We start from the raw sequence: 16,802 nt of genomic DNA on the forward strand, positions 1-16,802 counted from the left end.
CCAGGGTGTGCACCCTTCCCTCGCCGTCTGCCAGGCGATGCGGGGGCTGCAGGGGTTTTCTCGGGTCCCCCCCCCCCCCCGCTCCCCCCTGGGGGCAGGTGAGGAATGTGCCCCCCTGAGGCAGCTGCAAGGCTAAAGCCTCATTGCGTTGGCTGAGTTACCTGGGACTGGAGCGGGGTTGGGGCAAGGCTGGCAGTGCCTCTGGGCACGGTTTGGGGTTGCCTACATTTTGCACTAGTCAGATGGAAGCAAGTGTGTGCAGCTGTTTAGGTGCAAAGCTGTTTGCAACAGGAGAGCTGGGAGTGGGGCTTGCTGCTCTGCAGCCCCTTCCCCAGAGGATCGCAGGCTCGTGTCTCCTCCTCTCCCATCTTTGGCTCCTGCAGCCAAAGCCCCGGCAGCCGGATTGGGCCCTGTCAGAGCAGCACATCCCGGTGAGCAGCACAGACCCAGCAAAGCCCTTGCCAAGGAGGCTTGGCACCCAGGCACAAGCTGAGAGCTTGCAATGGGTGTTGGAGAGCTCTCCCTCCCTAAAACCACTGCTCAAGGTGGGATGAACTCATGGTCCATGGCATCCCTGGCCAGGACATGCCTGGAAGGTGCATGTCCTGTGCCCACAGGCTGATGAGTGGGAGGATGAGGACCGCTGTGCTTTGGGGACACTGGGGAAGTGCCTGGGGATCCGCTGTTCCCCTTCTGTGCTCTGCTCCTGGCTTATCTCTAGGCATATTGACTATTTCATACTCCGATTTTTCTCAGCGTGCTGATAAATCAGTTGCCGACCCAGGCTGGCAGTCCCACAGGGCATGCTCAGGGGACACTCGGCGTCCCCATAGCGCTGCTAAATCCGCCACCCCGGCTCGGGTGTTTTCCTGCCTGGGGAAGTGCTGCTTCCAGGGGAAACTCTGAGCGGCTGTACCCCTTGCTCACGGTCGCGTGGGCAGTCACAAGCTGCGCGGTCACAGCCCCACTGTGCTCCCGCTTTTGTCCCCGCGCCGCCACTGGCATCCCGGGAGCACCAGTGGCTGCCGGAGCCCCGGGCAGAGGTGAGCAGTGGGCTGGCTGGGGGACAGGGAGGTTTGCTTTCCTTAGCGGTGGGGGCTTTTTCTTGTTTCTAAAGTCGTGCTTTCCCCCGCAGTTCTGCTTTAGCATCTTCTGCACCAGGCTTTTGAAAGTGCATTTATTTACAGGATAGACCCCCTCCCTTCCACTGCAGGAACTGCCTCTGGATTGCCAGTGGTGGCGATTTTCAAGCGCAAAGCTTGTATGTGACCTTCCCTTGCTCTGAGGGCCCCAAAGCCCAGCACAGACATGCATGGGCCGGGTCCCATGGCAGATAGAGGCACCGGTCCCTCCTCATCGCCTGCATGTGCAGGAGGAAGGACGGCTCCACTCTCCACCGAGCAGTGAAAAATCGGTTTATTCTGCTTCCCAAATCCTGGCAGGGTCTGATCCTGCCAGCACAGTGGCAGCTGAAGCAAACCTGCATGAAAGCAGGACAGGGGATGCTGCTGGTTGTCTGTGCAATTTGGGAGCTGGAAAACAGCCGATGGAAGTTGGGTCTTTAGGAAAATAAGCCCCGATTGTTAGGCAAAGCCCTCACTCTGCGGAGGGGAGCAGAGCTTGTGCCTGGCACCCCTAAGCTTCCCCACGGCAGGAGCCAGGGAGCTCTGCTCCGCCGACGCTGGGGCTGTGCAGGCTGCTGGAGCTGCCCTGTGGCTCTGCCCCGCTCATGGAGGCTTGGCCCAAGCTTCTCTCAGAAGCTGGGTTGGGAAAACCATCTGTTGCGTGAGGCTGAGCCCTCAGCAAAGCCTCGCAGGTGGCTGCATCCAGGTCCACGCGTCACGGACAGTGGCTGCCTCCTCTGCTCCTTCCCTGCTCGTTTTTTCTTGTCGGAAATACTCTCCTCCCTGGTTGTTCCACCTCCCTTTTCCCTCCAGCCATGCGTGATCTAGCCTAAATATTTCCTTCCATAGCTTCAGGACACTGCTGGGTATCCTGCCATCTTTGGAGACTGCAAATAATTCCCTTCCTTCATTTATGTCATTACCTTGAAGGTATTTATAGAGCATGATCTTGAGTGGAAAGGAAGGCATGACTATATATATAAAGCCGAGATCCCTTGTTCCTTAGCTGGTAACTGCCTGAAACTCTTCCTGTTTTAAACTTTTATCCCATTTGCTGCACGTTTTGGACTTCACGGGAACATCCTCAAGCATTTAGATCCCCATCTAAATTTAAATCCCCATCTAAAGAGCAAGCAGAGTGATGCAGCTATGGGTTCTCCAAACTTCTGCCGTCGGAGTAATCCAGATTCGTGGATGTTTGTCTGGGTCTTGCCTTCTCCTGTCCGTGCCCTGGCAGAAACCCTCACGTAGGAGAAACGTGGCAGTATGGGGTACTGAGCTACATCCCACAGTGGACGCCTGGCCCCAGAGCAGCCACGCTCCCAGCACCGGTCCAGGCTCGGTGCTCAGCATCCTCATTCTGCACTCCCACAGCTAAGCTTGCTTCCCTCTGCTCCCAAAGCATGCCTGGCAGCTCAGCTCCCGGCGTTCTGCTGGCTGCTGCGGCCATGCGGGAGGTGGCTTAGCGTTAATGAGGGGCGATGCTATCCAAGGGCAAGGGCAGGATGGCCAGACCTTCCAGCAGCTGATGCTTGAACAGACTCCAGAGGTTGTTTCATTTCCTAGTGGGCAGGCATCTGTCGCACAAGCTCTGGGAAGCAACTTCTTAATAATAATAATAGTAATACTAACAATAATAGAGGCTTTCTGCATGTCTGTCTGTCTCTGGCAGCCCGGGACCATGGGGAGCAGCAAGAGCAAGCCCAAAGACCCCAGCCAGCGCCGGCGCAGCCTGGAGCCCACCGACAACACCCACCACGGGGGCTACCCGGCCTCGCAGACACCCAGCAAGGCAGCCGCTCCTGATGCCCATCGCACCCCCAGCCGCTCCTTCGGGACCATGGCCGCTGAGTCCAAACTCTTTGGAGGCTTCAACACCTCCGACACGGTCACCTCGCCGCAGCGTGCCGGGGCACTGGCCGGTCGGTGTGGGCTGGGGCTTGGTGGGGTGGGAAGGGGCTCACTTGGGTCTCTGTGGGTTTGGTTCCAGCTTTTGCTTGTGGTGATGGGGTCTCCTTTTTTTGAGGGACTCTGAGCTGGAGGGGGAGGAGATCTGTGTCTTATCAGCTGGCAGGAGGGCGATGGGACAGGAGGGTCCCCAACAAGGGGCAGCCAGTGCCATGCCATGGCAGTGCTGGTGGCTGCGCCTATCCTGAGTGCTCTCTTGTTGCAGGTGGAGTCACCACCTTCGTGGCCCTCTACGACTACGAGTCCCGGACCGAAACAGACTTGTCCTTCAAGAAAGGAGAGCGCCTGCAAATTGTCAACAACACGTGAGTGTCCCTGTCCCTGCAGCCAAGCCCACCTGGGTGAGCTGCCACCTTTGTCCCTCCTGCGGAGCCCGTGAGCCCAGCCCCAGCAGGGCTGGCTGTCCCCAGGGATGGGTGCTCAGAGAGGGGTGCCCAAAACTCACAGATGCAGTGACTTGTCCAAGGACACTGGTGCTGGAGGCAATCATTTGTCCTCCTGGCCCTGCTGCTGGTCACCGCTGCCTTGCAGCCTTGTCACCAAGCCATCTCCACTGCTTGCTGGCCAGTCCCTGCCCTCCAGTGCCGGGCCACATCCCTGCTGGTGCCCTGTCCCCATCAGTGCTCAGCGCCCTCGTTTGCCTGGATATTGCCACAGGTGCTTTCCCTGTGCTTGCGCGATGTCTCTGATCTCAGCTTCTCTCTTGACTCTTTTTTTTCTCCCCTCTGTGCCATGCTGTCGTTTAGGAGAAAGGTGGATGTCAGGTGTGTATTGCAGATTATTACTATTATTATTGTTAAAGCTCTTAAATGATATAAGCCTGTCTGCTGCCCACATTAGGGCAAAGTTGGACGGAGCGGGGCTGGGAGATGGATGCCCGATGGTTTTGTGGTCAGTTGTGTTTGTCATCCCTGAGCAACCCGGGCAGAGCTGGGAGCCCTTTCCCATGCCGGGGAGCTGCTCCACCCAGAGCTGTGTCTGCACCCACGAGCTCTGAACCTGGCCCGCTTCCCTTGTCTGCACCCAGCACCCCTGCAGTCCCTTTTCTCTGCTCACTCCTGGCCTTTTTGGCTTTTATTTTTGCATTTTATAATTTTACTTTCATTTTTTGTGAGTGGCTCAGAGACTCAAGCACTGCCTTAGCGGTCTGGCTCCCACTTATTTGCTCTCCATCCTGGTCGTAGCCACACACCCATCACTTGCTGCATAGAGCAGGGTAGTATGACCAGCTGGAAGATGCTCCTAAACGTGATCCTGTATTAAACCCACGTACAGTCTGTCCTGACACATGGCATACACAGTCTGGAGCCTGGCTGGCGTGTCCCCAGCCATGGGGATCCCTCAGGTCTGCAGCTCCTGCTGGTTCCCCCACTGCTGCCTTCCCACCTGGGCACCCAAAACAGTTTTGCAGAGCCAAAGGGTGGGAAGACAAGGGAACATCCCAGGGGTGATATTTCTCTTGCAATGGCTGGGCAGTGTTGCACAGACGTGTTTTCAGTCTGATCCTTGTTCTCTTTGTTCCAACGCTGTTTATTAATTGTGATTCATTTAATCCATGAAGTCTAGGATGTGCAGGGCTTCAACACCACAGGGCACAACTGAATTTGGGGGTTTTGGTGCTTCTTGCTTTCACAGCCTCAGCAGCATACTAGCCCCAGGCTTGGGTTCTAGTTTGGGCTGTTACAAAGTGAGCTCAGCCCGCTGGGGGTCCAGGTTGGGCCCCTGTGTGAGGGGGGCCTCACACTTGTTTAGATACAAGTGATAGCACTTGTATCACTTCTGGGATTTCCATACTTTTTTTCCTCTGCTGCTGTTTGTCAAAGGCTCCGTCAGAGGGAAAGGTCGGGGTGTGATGGGCTCTGCAACATCCTGGGGAGCAAAAAGGCTTTGTTTTGGCAATGCAGCCCATCGGTGGAAGGTGCAGGGTCTAGCTGCCCACCTTCTGGTGTCTGCTGTGGCTACGTGGGTGGCATGTCCACAGGGGGAGAGCCAGTGGAGAAAGCTGTGCGGTTTGTGCAGTGCTCGGGGCAGTAAATCTTGCTGAGTGCCCAGAGATGCTCGGACGGTCCGGGAGCAGCTTGGGCTGCTGCACTTCAGGGACAGCAAAAGGCAGGCATGCGATGTTCCCTTCCTCTGGGCTCCCGCCAGGGCATGGTGGGTGCCCTGGAGCTGTGGGGAGGGTGCTTGGGGTCAGCCTGGGAAGGGCTGGCAGGTCATGGGCACAGCAGAGCCCATGGCCACGGGGACAACCGGCCACCAGCAGCTTTGCGGGGTGCCTGTGGGTTTTGGCTGCTCTGATGGTGCTGGGATTGTGCAGGGCGAGAGGAGCAGCCTCCACGTTGCTCATCTCCCTGCTCCTGTGTCCCAGCAAAGCCCAGGCTGTCTGTGGTGACCCTCAGCCTCCGGGACAGGCCAAATCCATCCACCCCAGTGCAGAAAGGCTCTCATGGTACTCTTTCCAGCGGGAGGAGATCTCCTCCCATCCAGCTGGCTGCCAGCGGGGATGTGGTGGGGTATTTTGGGTAAGATTGTATAGGGAATTGTTGAAATGCTTTGTTTTGATGATGATGATTATTATTATTTTTTCCCCACCAAGACATTTTTGGAATAGTTTGTTTTTGCTGAATTCCCAGCTTGCAGCCTTGCAGCCCAAGCTGGAATAAAGCCACAAGTCAAAAGCTGGGCATTTCTCAAGCAGATGTTTTCTCCAGTCCTGTGGGAAAGGAGCCCGACCAGCCTCCTGTCCTCTTTGGAGCCACCTTAGTAAAGGTGGCTGGAGCAGCAGCTCCAGCTGGGGAGCCCAAGCTACCTGCCATGAGATGCGCTGGGGCCAGGAGAAGCTAAAATACCAGCTGGGGCTGCTGTGAGGCTGGGGACAAGCTCCGGGCTGGTGGCAGAGCCCAGCTCACTGGGTGGGAGGAGATGCCCGGAGGGTCCCTGCTTTCCCCGGCCCCGCTGACACCATTGTGGGGAGCCAGGGGCCACGTCTGGCTTCTCCCGTCTGCTTCAAAGCATCGCTGGTTTAGCTGGGACAAGCAAAAGTCCCAAGCTGCTGGTGTGTCTGGAGCGAGGATGGAGGTTTACACGTCTGCAGGGGTCGGGGATGGGTCTGGATGTGGTCTGATGAGTCTTTTAGTGGTGATTGAGGTTATTAAGGTTTTTCTGTAAAGTGTTTCTGGAGTTGTCCTGCCAAGTTCTTGCATCCTTGTGGTGCTGTTCCCACGAATCTAGTTTTCCCATAGCCTCGTCTCCCTCGTGGTCAGGATAATTTAGGTGACTCCGTCATCATTTGATGGGCGAGAAGATGCAGGTGGTGGGAGGAAGCCCTGCTGTCTGCAGGGAAGGGGAAGCCACCTCCTGCCGTCCTGTTGTTCTCTATTTATTGTCCTTTCCTGCCCCATCCCGTGCAGTGGGAAGGCGCCTGCTCCCTGCCAGCTCCCGGGGACGTGCCTGGGGCCACCACGCCGGGGTCAGGAGGGATGGTGGGTCAGCCCTGGGGTTTTGGGGTGGCACTGGGGCTCCCGCAGGCACAGCCCGTGCTGGGGCAGTGGGGAAGCTCACGGTCAGGGCTGCAGGGTGCCCAGCCCGGGGCTGCAGACAGAGCACCCAAGCTGGATGGAGCCCGCTGCCTCCAGGCTGGGCATTGCAGTGGGGCAGGTCTCACCCCCACCACTTAAACCTCAGCCCCATCCTGTTGCTTTTCTGCAGCCTGTGTTTAACAAACTCCTGGGGTTTCCTGGCACTTTTTTTTAAGCACTGCCATCATTCTGTTGCTTTTCCTCATTCCCCCTTCCTCGCCTGCGGCTGTTGCTCCCTGCTGCCCTGCTGCCTTGGATCCCCAATGCCCCTCACCCTGCAGCCAGACCCCGCTGGCATTCAGGTGGCTCCGAAGGTATTTTGGCTCGCTGGCTGCCCTGCCCGATTTAAGTCAAGCATCCCGTATGCGGATGGGCAGGGGCTGGCAGCAGGAGCCCTCCTGGCTGGGGTCCGGCTGCAGGGCTGGGGGCTGTGGGGGCTGCACCCCTTCCTGGCGGGGCTCTGCGCTGGCTTGCCCCCCACCGGCCCCGGTGCCTTCGGGCAGGAGAGGGGCCAGCCGGGGGGCTCCTGGCTTCACACTGAGTGTGTTTTGGTTCTCTTGCAGGGAAGGTGACTGGTGGCTGGCTCATTCCCTCACTACAGGACAGACGGGCTACATCCCCAGTAACTATGTCGCGCCCTCAGACTCCATCCAGGCTGAAGAGTAATTGCCATCTTTTAGACAGTTTAAAGCCAAGGGATAGCAAACACACCCTGAGCGCTCCTCCTTCCCCCTGTCCCACTCCTGGGCAAAGGCCTCCGGGTTTTTATTTTCTGTTATTTTTCCCCTTCGGATTTGCAAACCCCTTAAACGTTTCCCAGCCTTTCATTAAGGCACGTGAAGTGCGGAGGTGCGGTGTGCTTGTGCGGTGGAGGGGTGAGAGGTGGCGCAGCAGGGGCCACGGCGGACCTGGTGCTGGTTTTTGCATTACCTGAGTCTGGTTTTTACATTTCCGCATGGACATGCACCCGTGCGTGAGGGTGCTGCCGGCTCCACCTGTGCGGATCAGGCTGAGCACGGAGGTGACCGTCACAGGGGAGAGCAGACAGGGGCGAAGCCGGCCATAAGTCCCAGAGCAGGAGGTGCCAGCTGCATCCCTGTAGCCCATCCCCAGCCAGCAGCATGGCAACCCCCCCCAGCAAGAGCTTGAGGGGTCCCCAGAGCCCCTCATCTGAGGAGGCTTTTGGGGTGAAGGCATCTCGTGGTCTGTGGTGCAGGGTTGCTCCCTGGGCGATGCCCAGCCCTGGCTGTATGGGGGCAGGGTGCACCCCGAGGTGCCCGAGCCCCAGGATGCAGCCCGTGGGCTCCAAAACCTGGGGGGAGAGGGCAGGGCTGAGCCCGCTGCTTGGACAGGCAGCGGAGGGGGTGGGCGAGTGCCGGGTGCTGAGCCGCTGCCTTGCTCCTGCAGGTGGTACTTCGGGAAGATCACTCGCCGGGAATCCGAGCGGCTGCTGCTCAACCCCGAAAACCCCCGAGGGACCTTCCTGGTCCGGGAGAGCGAGACCACGAAAGGTGAATGGGGCTGGGGGGGGCAGCCTGGGGGAGCCCCTGTCCGGGGGGTGGGTGGGCATCCACGGGGGGACCCAGGTCCCCTGGGTCAGTCTGTGCGGCCCCAGTTCCCCTGGCTTAGGCGCACTGGGAGGGAGAAGGGGAAGAGTTGTAGGCAGGCGCCAGTGTTCAGGGTGACTGAGCGATGCCCCTCCGCACGGGCAGCCTCCTGGCATCTCCCTGCCGGTGCCAGTCCCCAGGGAGCAGGTGCTGACGCACCCGTTAAATCACCGGTGACATTTCTGTGTCGGACGCACTGTGATAGCACCGAGCCTGCAGGGCTGGAGGGATGCGGCTGCTTCTCTCCCGCTGCTGCGATGCCCTTCCAAGAGCTGGTTCAGTTTATGGCAGGGTGGGAGGCGGGTGATTCACCAGTTCTGGCAGGACCACCAGGCAGGATGCTCTTTTTTCCCGTTTTTTTGTATTTTTACACCCCCAAGTAGATGTTTTTTAGTTTTTTCCTGGTCCTTGCATAGTGTCAGAATCTTGAACATGTGCTTCCTGGGCAACCAGGCAGAGGTAGTGATGAATCTTTAGGTCTTTCTTTCAAGTCTAACAAGTCTTTATACTTGTTTTGTGCCTCCCGAAAGTGTGAGTTGTTATCTTCATGGTTTGGCTGCCTGAGGATGCTGTTTCTTACCTGGAAATGTGGTTTAGTTTGGCTCCAAATGCACCTTTGGGAAAAGCTCCTTGATGTTTCTTTCTGGTTTGATGCCTTGAACTTGCCACTATTTGTTTTATTCTGGTGGAAACAGCTCATTCAAGCCGTGGCATAAATCTTCCTTTCTGTTATATGTGGCCCCAGCAGCAGTGTGTTGCTCTCGCAGGGACAAAGCAGAGACGAGCTTCTGAAGCCATGCCCACAGTGGGATTTGTGGAGGAAGGAACAGGGCCCCCCAGCGCCTTGGCTCCCCTCTGAGATGCTAAGATGCTGGGGCTATGGGTCAGCAGCTCCCCCCAGCCTGCCTCCCATCCAGTGCTCCCCCCTCCTGTTGGTGTCCCCTCTTTGCCATCAGAGCCATGTTCATCCCTGTATTCTGGGGGCTCCTTGCCCTCCCACCTGCTGGGCCCCCCCAAACCCAGTGGGTTCCCTTCTTCAGTGCCAGCCTGGGCACCACAGTCCCCCCTCTGCTGTGCTGGCTCCCGAGCCGTGAGAGCCCCTGTGCGTGCCAGCCAAGAGCAGCGTTGGCTGCAGAGGGAGCGACAGCAGTGCTGGGCGCTGCATGTTGCCGGAGGGAAGGACCTGGCAGGGCTGGAGAGGGTGGTGCTCCTTGTTAGCACATCCCATGGGGATGCTGAGCAGGCTCTCGGCTGCTGGGGCTGAAGGAGCTGCGGGGATCACCCATACCCAGATGACTGACCCAACAGCCACCTCCTTCTGCAGTGCCAGCCCGGCTGGTGGCAAGGCTTGGCAGAGCTGCTGTGCAAGCGGGGGCTGCTGGCAGTTGTGATTACGTGGCGTGGCTGTAGCTGGGGGTACGTGCATCCCTCCCGGGCACGAGTTGCCAGCTCGTGCAGCTAGGAGCTGCTCCCCACCCTCTGCTTTCGGGTGAAAGCAGCAGCCTGCATGCTTAGCCCTGCTTCCTTGTGCCCACCCATCAGCAGGACCCCATGGGGAGCACCCATCCGTGGTGCATCTCCCCCCTCAACCGCTCGGTCCTGCCCGCAGGTGCCTACTGCCTCTCCGTCTCCGACTTCGACAATGCCAAGGGGCTCAATGTGAAGCACTACAAGATCCGCAAGCTGGACAGTGGTGGCTTCTACATCACCTCCCGCACCCAGTTCAACAGCCTGCAGCAGCTGGTGGCCTATTACTCCAGTGGGTAGCCGCTTGGGGTCCCCCTGGGGTCTGGGTGGCACCCTGCGTGCTGTGCCTGCCCTCGCCACAGGACGGGTACTGCTGGGAAGCCAGTGTGGGGCTGGGGGACCCCAAAGCAGTTGGGGGGGACCTGATGAAAAACTTGTTTTAGGGAGGAGGGGGAGGGTGTGGGTACAGGTTCCCGAGGTGTTTTGCAGGGAAGATGTGGCGTAAAGGCATCGTGTGCCTAAGTGCCCAAGTGTCACCCTGGTGTTGTCCCCTCCTGTGCTAGAACACGCTGACGGCTTGTGCCACCGCCTCACCAATGTGTGCCCCACGTCCAAGCCCCAGACCCAAGGCCTTGCCAAGGATGCCTGGGAAATCCCCCGGGAATCGCTGCGGCTGGAGGTCAAGCTGGGACAGGGCTGCTTCGGAGAAGTGTGGATGGGTAAGGACCATTCCCACCCTGCTGTCCCCCCTGTGTCACCACCTGCATCCTCTGCCCAGCCATCTGCAGGTGCCCAGAGCCTGCAGGGGGGTGGGGGAGCAGGCACAGGACATGGCCCCCCAACCCCATAAATGTGTCCTGAGTAGCGTGTCCTATGCTGTAGGGACCTGGAACGGCACCACCCGGGTGGCCATCAAGACCCTGAAGCCTGGCACCATGTCCCCGGAGGCCTTCCTGCAGGAAGCCCAGGTCATGAAGAAGCTCCGGCATGAGAAGCTGGTTCAGCTCTACGCCGTGGTTTCAGAGGAGCCCATTTACATTGTCACCGAGTACATGAGCAAGGGTGAGCGTGGGAGCGATGCCGGGGGGATGGGCAGCCAAGGGGCTCTGCTCCTCTGGACTGTGGTGACCATGGTCTTCCTCGCAGGGAGCCTCCTGGACTTCTTGAAGGGCGAGATGGGCAAGTACCTGCGGCTGCCCCAGCTCGTGGATATGGCAGCTCAGGTGGGTTTGTGCGTCCCTGGGCCTCCGGCATCCCCTGCTCAGGGTGCTGGCTGCCTGAGCACCTCACACTGTCCTGGCTAGCGCCTGTCGCCTGGTGGGTGCCCTGCAGCTGCAGTCCAGTGGGTGCCACCATCCCCCCTGGGTGCTCCGGCTACAGTCGGGGACCATCATTTTGCCCGTTCCCGTTGCTGCCGGCGCTCCCTGGCTGGCAAACCTGCGCCCGTGTGGGGGTTTCCTGCAACCTGTTCCCACACCCCGGGTGGGTCCCGCTGCAGAGCTGTTCCCCTCGGCGCTGCCAGGCGCTCCCCAGGGACCCTCGTGTCACCCCACCAGCCTCCATACCCCATGTGCCTGTCCCCACAGATCGCATCTGGCATGGCCTACGTGGAGAGGATGAACTACGTCCACCGGGACCTCCGGGCAGCCAACATCCTCGTGGGGGAGAACCTGGTGTGCAAAGTGGCTGACTTCGGCTTGGCACGCCTCATCGAGGACAACGAGTACACCGCTCGGCAAGGTGCGTGCCTGGGGCTCGCCGGGGCTGCCGGCACCGTGCCCAGGCGGGTGGCACCAGAGCAACAGCCACCGGTCCCTGGTCCCCAGGGCTGTGCGTTGCATCTCAAGCTGGCGCTGGTTGCACCGGGGTCCCAGAGGCACTCACAGCCTCGGGCACCCCCGGGCACTGCGGGGCTGGGAGCAGCCCCTCACCCTGCCTCTCCATCCAGGCGCGAAGTTCCCCATCAAGTGGACGGCTCCCGAAGCTGCTCTGTACGGCAGGTTTACCATCAAGTCGGACGTCTGGTCCTTTGGCATCCTCTTGACCGAGCTGACCACCAAGGGCAGAGTGCCGTACCCAGGTGAGGGCTGGCACCCGCCGGCAGAAGCCCCGTCCCCATTGTGGTGCCCCCACCCCAGCTGCCTGTGCCCAGCGCTTGCCCCTGGCACTCCGCAGCCCCAGAGCCAGCTTTGCAGAGGAGCAAACTGATGCAAAGTTTCTCCTGCAGGTTGGACAGGGAGAGCAGGTGTGGGGGTGAGCTGCCCCTGCCTGGGTCGGATCCTGCCCTGCTGGGGAGGCTGAGCAGAGCCCATCCGGGATGCGGGGTCACAGCCAGCCTGTCCCACCCTAGCCCAAGCTCTGCTCTGCTCTAGTCTGAGCAAGGTGACAAGCTGGCAGGCACGAGTGCTCTTGGGCTGGGGGTTCCCTCTCTCCCTGGGTCAAAGGGGTTGCTCATAAGGCTCATCTCAGCACAATGCCCGCTGTCTCCTCTGGGAAAGGCGTGGTGCAGGGTCTGGCCTGGTTCTAAATCGATGCAATGTCTCCCCTGGCCGCACGCAGGGATGGTGAACCGGGAGGTGCTGGACCAGGTGGAGCGAGGGTACCGCATGCCCTGCCCGCCCGAGTGCCCCGAGTCCCTGCATGACCTCATGTGCCAGTGCTGGAGGAAGGACCCAGAGGAGCGACCCACCTTCGAGTACCTGCAGGCTTTCCTGGAGGACTACTTCACCTCGACAGAGCCCCAGTACCAGCCTGGCGAGAACCTATAGACCCGGAGCTCCTGGCACCAGGGACGCTGCCCTCCTCGCCGCAGGGCACTGAAGGCTGGCCTCCCCGCCAAGGGGCCATTTTTTTGTGGAGCAGCCCCAGAGCAGGATGGGGCATCATCTCCAGATGCGGCCAGGGGAGGTGCTGGGTCCTCCCATCACTCATTAAGACTTCTGGCCCACGTTTGACAAAGCGGCACCATCCCGCTGGCGAGAGGAGCCTGTGGGCGCCGGCGGAGCCAGCTTGGGAGGGTGAGCGGGGCATCTCCTGCCGAGAGACTTGACTTTCAGGAGACCTTTTCCCCCCACAGCAGCTCTGGGGTGATCCCAGAGGAATTGGGGGACAGCATCACCCCACTTCGGACACCCAGCCCCAGTCTCCTGCACACCCTTTCTAAATCAGCACAAGTTTCCCTGCCCCTTTGCCCCCCCCCCCCCCCCCCATCCCCCTTGGCTCCAGTTCTCCCGAGGGCACTGGCAGAGATGTTTCACCATGGGGAAGGCACAATCCCTGCCTGGTGGGGATGGGGTGATGTGCCAGGGCAGTGCTGGTGGCAGTGGAACCTGCCTGGTGGTCCCCCTTCCTCAGGCATGCTTCAGCCTCGCTGGGTAGCAGGCACGGAGAGATGACATGTGGCTGCTCATGACTCCGGTGACTGACACCATGCCATGGGAGCACCCGGGTGCACGTTTGAATCTTCCAGCTACATCTCTTCCCCCAAGGGACCCACCTCATCTCTGCTGGGAGCATCACCTGGAGGGATGCTGGCAGAGCCCTCACCCTGCCTGAGCCAGCCCGGCCACCCCGGCTGCGCTTCCACCAGGCATTCCTGGTCTTCCAGCCAGCCCCCTGGGAAGTGCACCACAGCCCACCCAGCCACCCTCCCCGGCTCTGCTGCCAGCTCTGCCACTGGCAGAGTCCCCAAAGCTGGCCCTTCTACCAAATAAGGTGCCACCATGGGGCATGGGTGCATGGCACATGTGGCTGTTCAGGGTGTGGGAGCATTTTGGGGGAAACAGTCATCTTTCACAGATGCTTCTGTCCACCTGGTACATTTTTAGCTGCCTTCCCTCCACCTCTTGCATCTCAGCTGCTGGGCTGCAGTCCCCACGCACTGGAAGCATCCCCAGCCATGGGCCACCACCCTGGAAGAGAGTCCTGGGAAGTGCTGTGCCACACGGGAGACATCTGCATCCTCATCTCCCGCCTGCTTGCTCTCGAAGGTCTCAGCTGTGTTTCGGTGGTGGGTGACCAGCCGTGCCCAGTTTTGCCCCCACACACCTCCTGTGGGGCTGAACCCCAGGGCCAGCGGGGGGGCACCCAGCGCCTGTGCTCCCCCACCCAGCACCTGCTTGTACATAGCCCTTGGGTGGTTCCCACACCCTCCAAAACGTTGACTTTGTTGCATGTGTTGGTTTTTTTCCCCCTCCTGTGGCTGTACCCAGCTGGAAACCCTTCGCCCTGGTGGCTCATGGGGCTTTGCTCCCTCACCTCTCGGGTCCCAGGCACCCTCACTCCAAAAGACCTGGGGGCTCTTCGGATGCTCTCCTGGACCAGGGGTGGGATGGGGGCTTGAGGGGATGCTGCAGGGCAGGGGTGCTGTGGGGCAGGGGTGCTGGCTTGCACTGGTAGGAAGGACCTGGAGAGGGGAGCCAGTGGCTTCACCCATCCGTCAGTCCTCAGGTGGTGGGATTTTTTGCCTCCCCATCACTTGTGGGATGGGGTTTCCCTCCAGAACAGCCTCCTTGCAGGCAGTAGACCCCAATCACCCCTCACCAGCTCCCACCACAGTGCTGGTGTCCCATGAAAGCCAGGTGGGAGGCAAGTGTGGGCAGGGGAGCAGCCAAAACTCCCTCCCCAAACCTCTGCTGGAGCAGAACCTGGGCACACTGCTGCCTCCCGCTCGCTCCCATCGGTCCCCAGCTGCTTCCTTAGGAACCAAGTGCTGGCTTGGTTGGTTGGTGGCTTGTTTTTAACGAGTAAAACCTTGAAAATCAGCCAGAATGGCTTCTTGAGCAGTATGGAGAGATCCTGCTGGCTTGGAGAACAGCAACTGGTTTAATGGTTTGTTGTTTTTTTTTAAGCATTTTGGGACTTGGACCCTTTCCCGCCGCCTTTCCTAGCAGATTTGCTGTGCCTGCATTTCTGTGTTTGGGCAGGGATTCTCCAAACCTTGACGTTCTGGGTCTTCCCATGTTTGCATGCCTGGGACAGGTGGCTGCCGCGTCCCCATCGGCACTGCTCGAGGAGCCCCATCCCACAGCCGCCGGTCCAGGGGGTGGCCTGTGCCATAGCTCTGCCTAAATTACACAAAATCCCCATCCCCGGGAGAAACCCCTTAGAACTGTAACGTGCAGAAGCCAGGTTTGATCTGAAAGCTGGGGAGAGAGAAGGCACGCGCACATGTTGAGGTTTGGTTGTCTGCAGCACATACAGGGTCTTGCATGAGCGCAGCAGGACGGGAATGGGCTTAACCCAGCAGTTCCATTTTCTGGCTCTTTCCAGCAAGCAGCCGAGCAGGAACACCCCAGGGTGGCTTAATTCCCCATGGCTTTTGGCAAGCTCTGATGAAGGAGATGGGCTGGGGACGTTTCGGGGCAGAGGACAGTAGAGCAATCCCGGCGGAGCCCTGCTGCACAGGGCAGGGTTGGTGTGGCTGCATGTCCGTGTGCCCATCCGTGTGTTGGTGCAGCGGTTTCGGTGGGACCCAGCATCTCCAGACTTGCCGCTGCAGCTGGCACTGCCTGGAGGCCCTGGGGATCAAGAGCCTCTCCTCCATCACCGTTGTTGTCTGCCAATTTATTTTTTAAGCCAATAAACTCCAGAAGGGAGCCCCCACCTAAGGATGCTCTTTGGTTTCCCAGGGTCAGTAATGCCCGACAAGTTATTCTCCTCTGCTGTTAGCATTTTTTTTAAACTGTTTTGTAAGATCTCCAACCAACTATGCAGAGAACATGTGGATCTGTGTCTCTCTCCCCAGCTCCCCTCTACCCTCACCTGCCTTCTTTGGTGTCTAAGTAAAATATTTAGCTTTTTTTTTTTTTTTTGGATAATAATAAAATTTTGGAAAAAATACTGAAAAGGTCCAGCTTTGTGGGTGGTGGGGGGTGGAGAGGCTTTGAAACTCTAATGTTGATGTAAATACTTTGCAATTTGATAATTAAATACAAACAGACCTCACAAAAACAAAAAGTGTGGCTCGTGTGTGAGAGGACTTAGCACCCCTGTTACAGGAGCTGGTGGTTCCTGGAGCACGTGCAATGTCCACGTGTGGCTCCTGGTGCTTCAGATGCTGTTTCTGGACAGTGTTCTGGGATCTGGTGCCACTTCTGTGCTGTCAGAGCCATTCCTGTCTCCCCGCGTGGGCTCATGGTCCCACACAGTCGCAGTGCTTGCTCCAGCAGGATGAACCTCATCCACTGCATCCCTGCTCTGAGGCCAGGGACAGCCGGGTGATGGTGATGGGCAACCACCCGGTGCCCGGACTGCTCCCATGGGGGAGCACTGCCATGGTGGGCACAGTATCAGGCCAACAAGCCCCAAGCTGAGCTGGGATCCCAGCCGCAGCTGCTGGTGCTGAGCAGAGGGCTGTGGCACACGCTGCTGGCACGTGCCGTTAGCCATGAGGGACCCCAGGGACTCCTCTGCTGCACCCATCTGTGCTTCCCAGCCTCTGCATGCTGGGACACCTGGGTCCCTGCCCGCAGACAGGGAGCATGGCCCCACGGGACCGAGTGACACAGTGACCCTGGCGTGCACATTGATCTGGCCAAAGCTGGGGCCAGCAGAGCTGCCCCAAGAGCAGCAGGCAGGAGAGCGGGCTGCCAGCCCAAGGCTGAGGGGGTGGGATGGGGGGCAGCCCTCCCTTCAGCAGGACCTGCTTCATCAGCAAGGACAAGAATCTTACCTGCTTTTTTAGGATAATTAGTGGGTGCTGATTGGGATCCCCCACTTGGTAATTAAGTAATTGATATATATAGCACAGCCTTGCAGGGGGCAGGCCCTCTGAGAGCACCCTGCCTCTGGCTCCTTGGGCTGGTAAGTGATTTGGTCTTATCACCTTAAATGTTTAATGCTTCATGTTTTGTTTCTTTTTAAAGCAATTAAGTGAGGGATTATCTCAGGCTGGCAAGTCCCTTGGTCTGGGTGCAGTGTGGACTGGCAAGGTCCTCCCTGGGAGTGGAGCCGGGGTTTGGGCTCCTCCAGCCCTTGGTTTTGCACCTTCAGCATCGCTGCTGGGAGTGGGGCAGCCATGGGGAGGGTGCGCTGAGGAGGAGGCAGGGGTGCTGTGG

The 16,802-nt window shown here is 59.2% G+C and overlaps 1 protein-coding gene across 3 annotated transcripts in view; it reads left to right on the plus strand.

Annotated features, from left to right (window-relative positions):
- SRC (SRC proto-oncogene, non-receptor tyrosine kinase) overlaps positions 1-14,589 on the plus strand; it is a 30,128-nt gene extending 15,539 nt beyond the window's left edge. For 2 of the 3 annotated variants that reach the window (XM_080406024.1, XM_080406025.1), the window contains exons 3-14: positions 2,797-3,046; positions 3,298-3,397; positions 3,839-3,856; positions 7,234-7,332; positions 8,078-8,181; positions 9,887-10,036; positions 10,308-10,463; positions 10,627-10,806; positions 10,891-10,967; positions 11,331-11,484; positions 11,693-11,824; positions 12,304-14,589. In XM_080406024.1, the coding sequence (XP_080262150.1) occupies positions 2,806-3,046; positions 3,298-3,397; positions 3,839-3,856; positions 7,234-7,332; positions 8,078-8,181; positions 9,887-10,036; positions 10,308-10,463; positions 10,627-10,806; positions 10,891-10,967; positions 11,331-11,484; positions 11,693-11,824; positions 12,304-12,512 (1,620 nt within the window). In that variant the 5' untranslated portion in view covers positions 2,797-2,805 and the 3' untranslated portion in view covers positions 12,513-14,589. The remainder of the gene's footprint in view (positions 1-2,796; positions 3,047-3,297; positions 3,398-3,838; positions 3,857-7,233; positions 7,333-8,077; positions 8,182-9,886; positions 10,037-10,307; positions 10,464-10,626; positions 10,807-10,890; positions 10,968-11,330; positions 11,485-11,692; positions 11,825-12,303) is intronic. The other variant, XM_080406026.1, reaches the window with a different exon arrangement.
- The last annotated feature ends 2,213 nt before the right edge of the window (positions 14,590-16,802 follow it).

Source organism: Falco punctatus, assembly GCF_963210335.1.
Source record: "Falco punctatus genome assembly, chromosome: 10".
NCBI lineage: Eukaryota > Metazoa > Chordata > Aves > Falconiformes > Falconidae > Falco > Falco punctatus.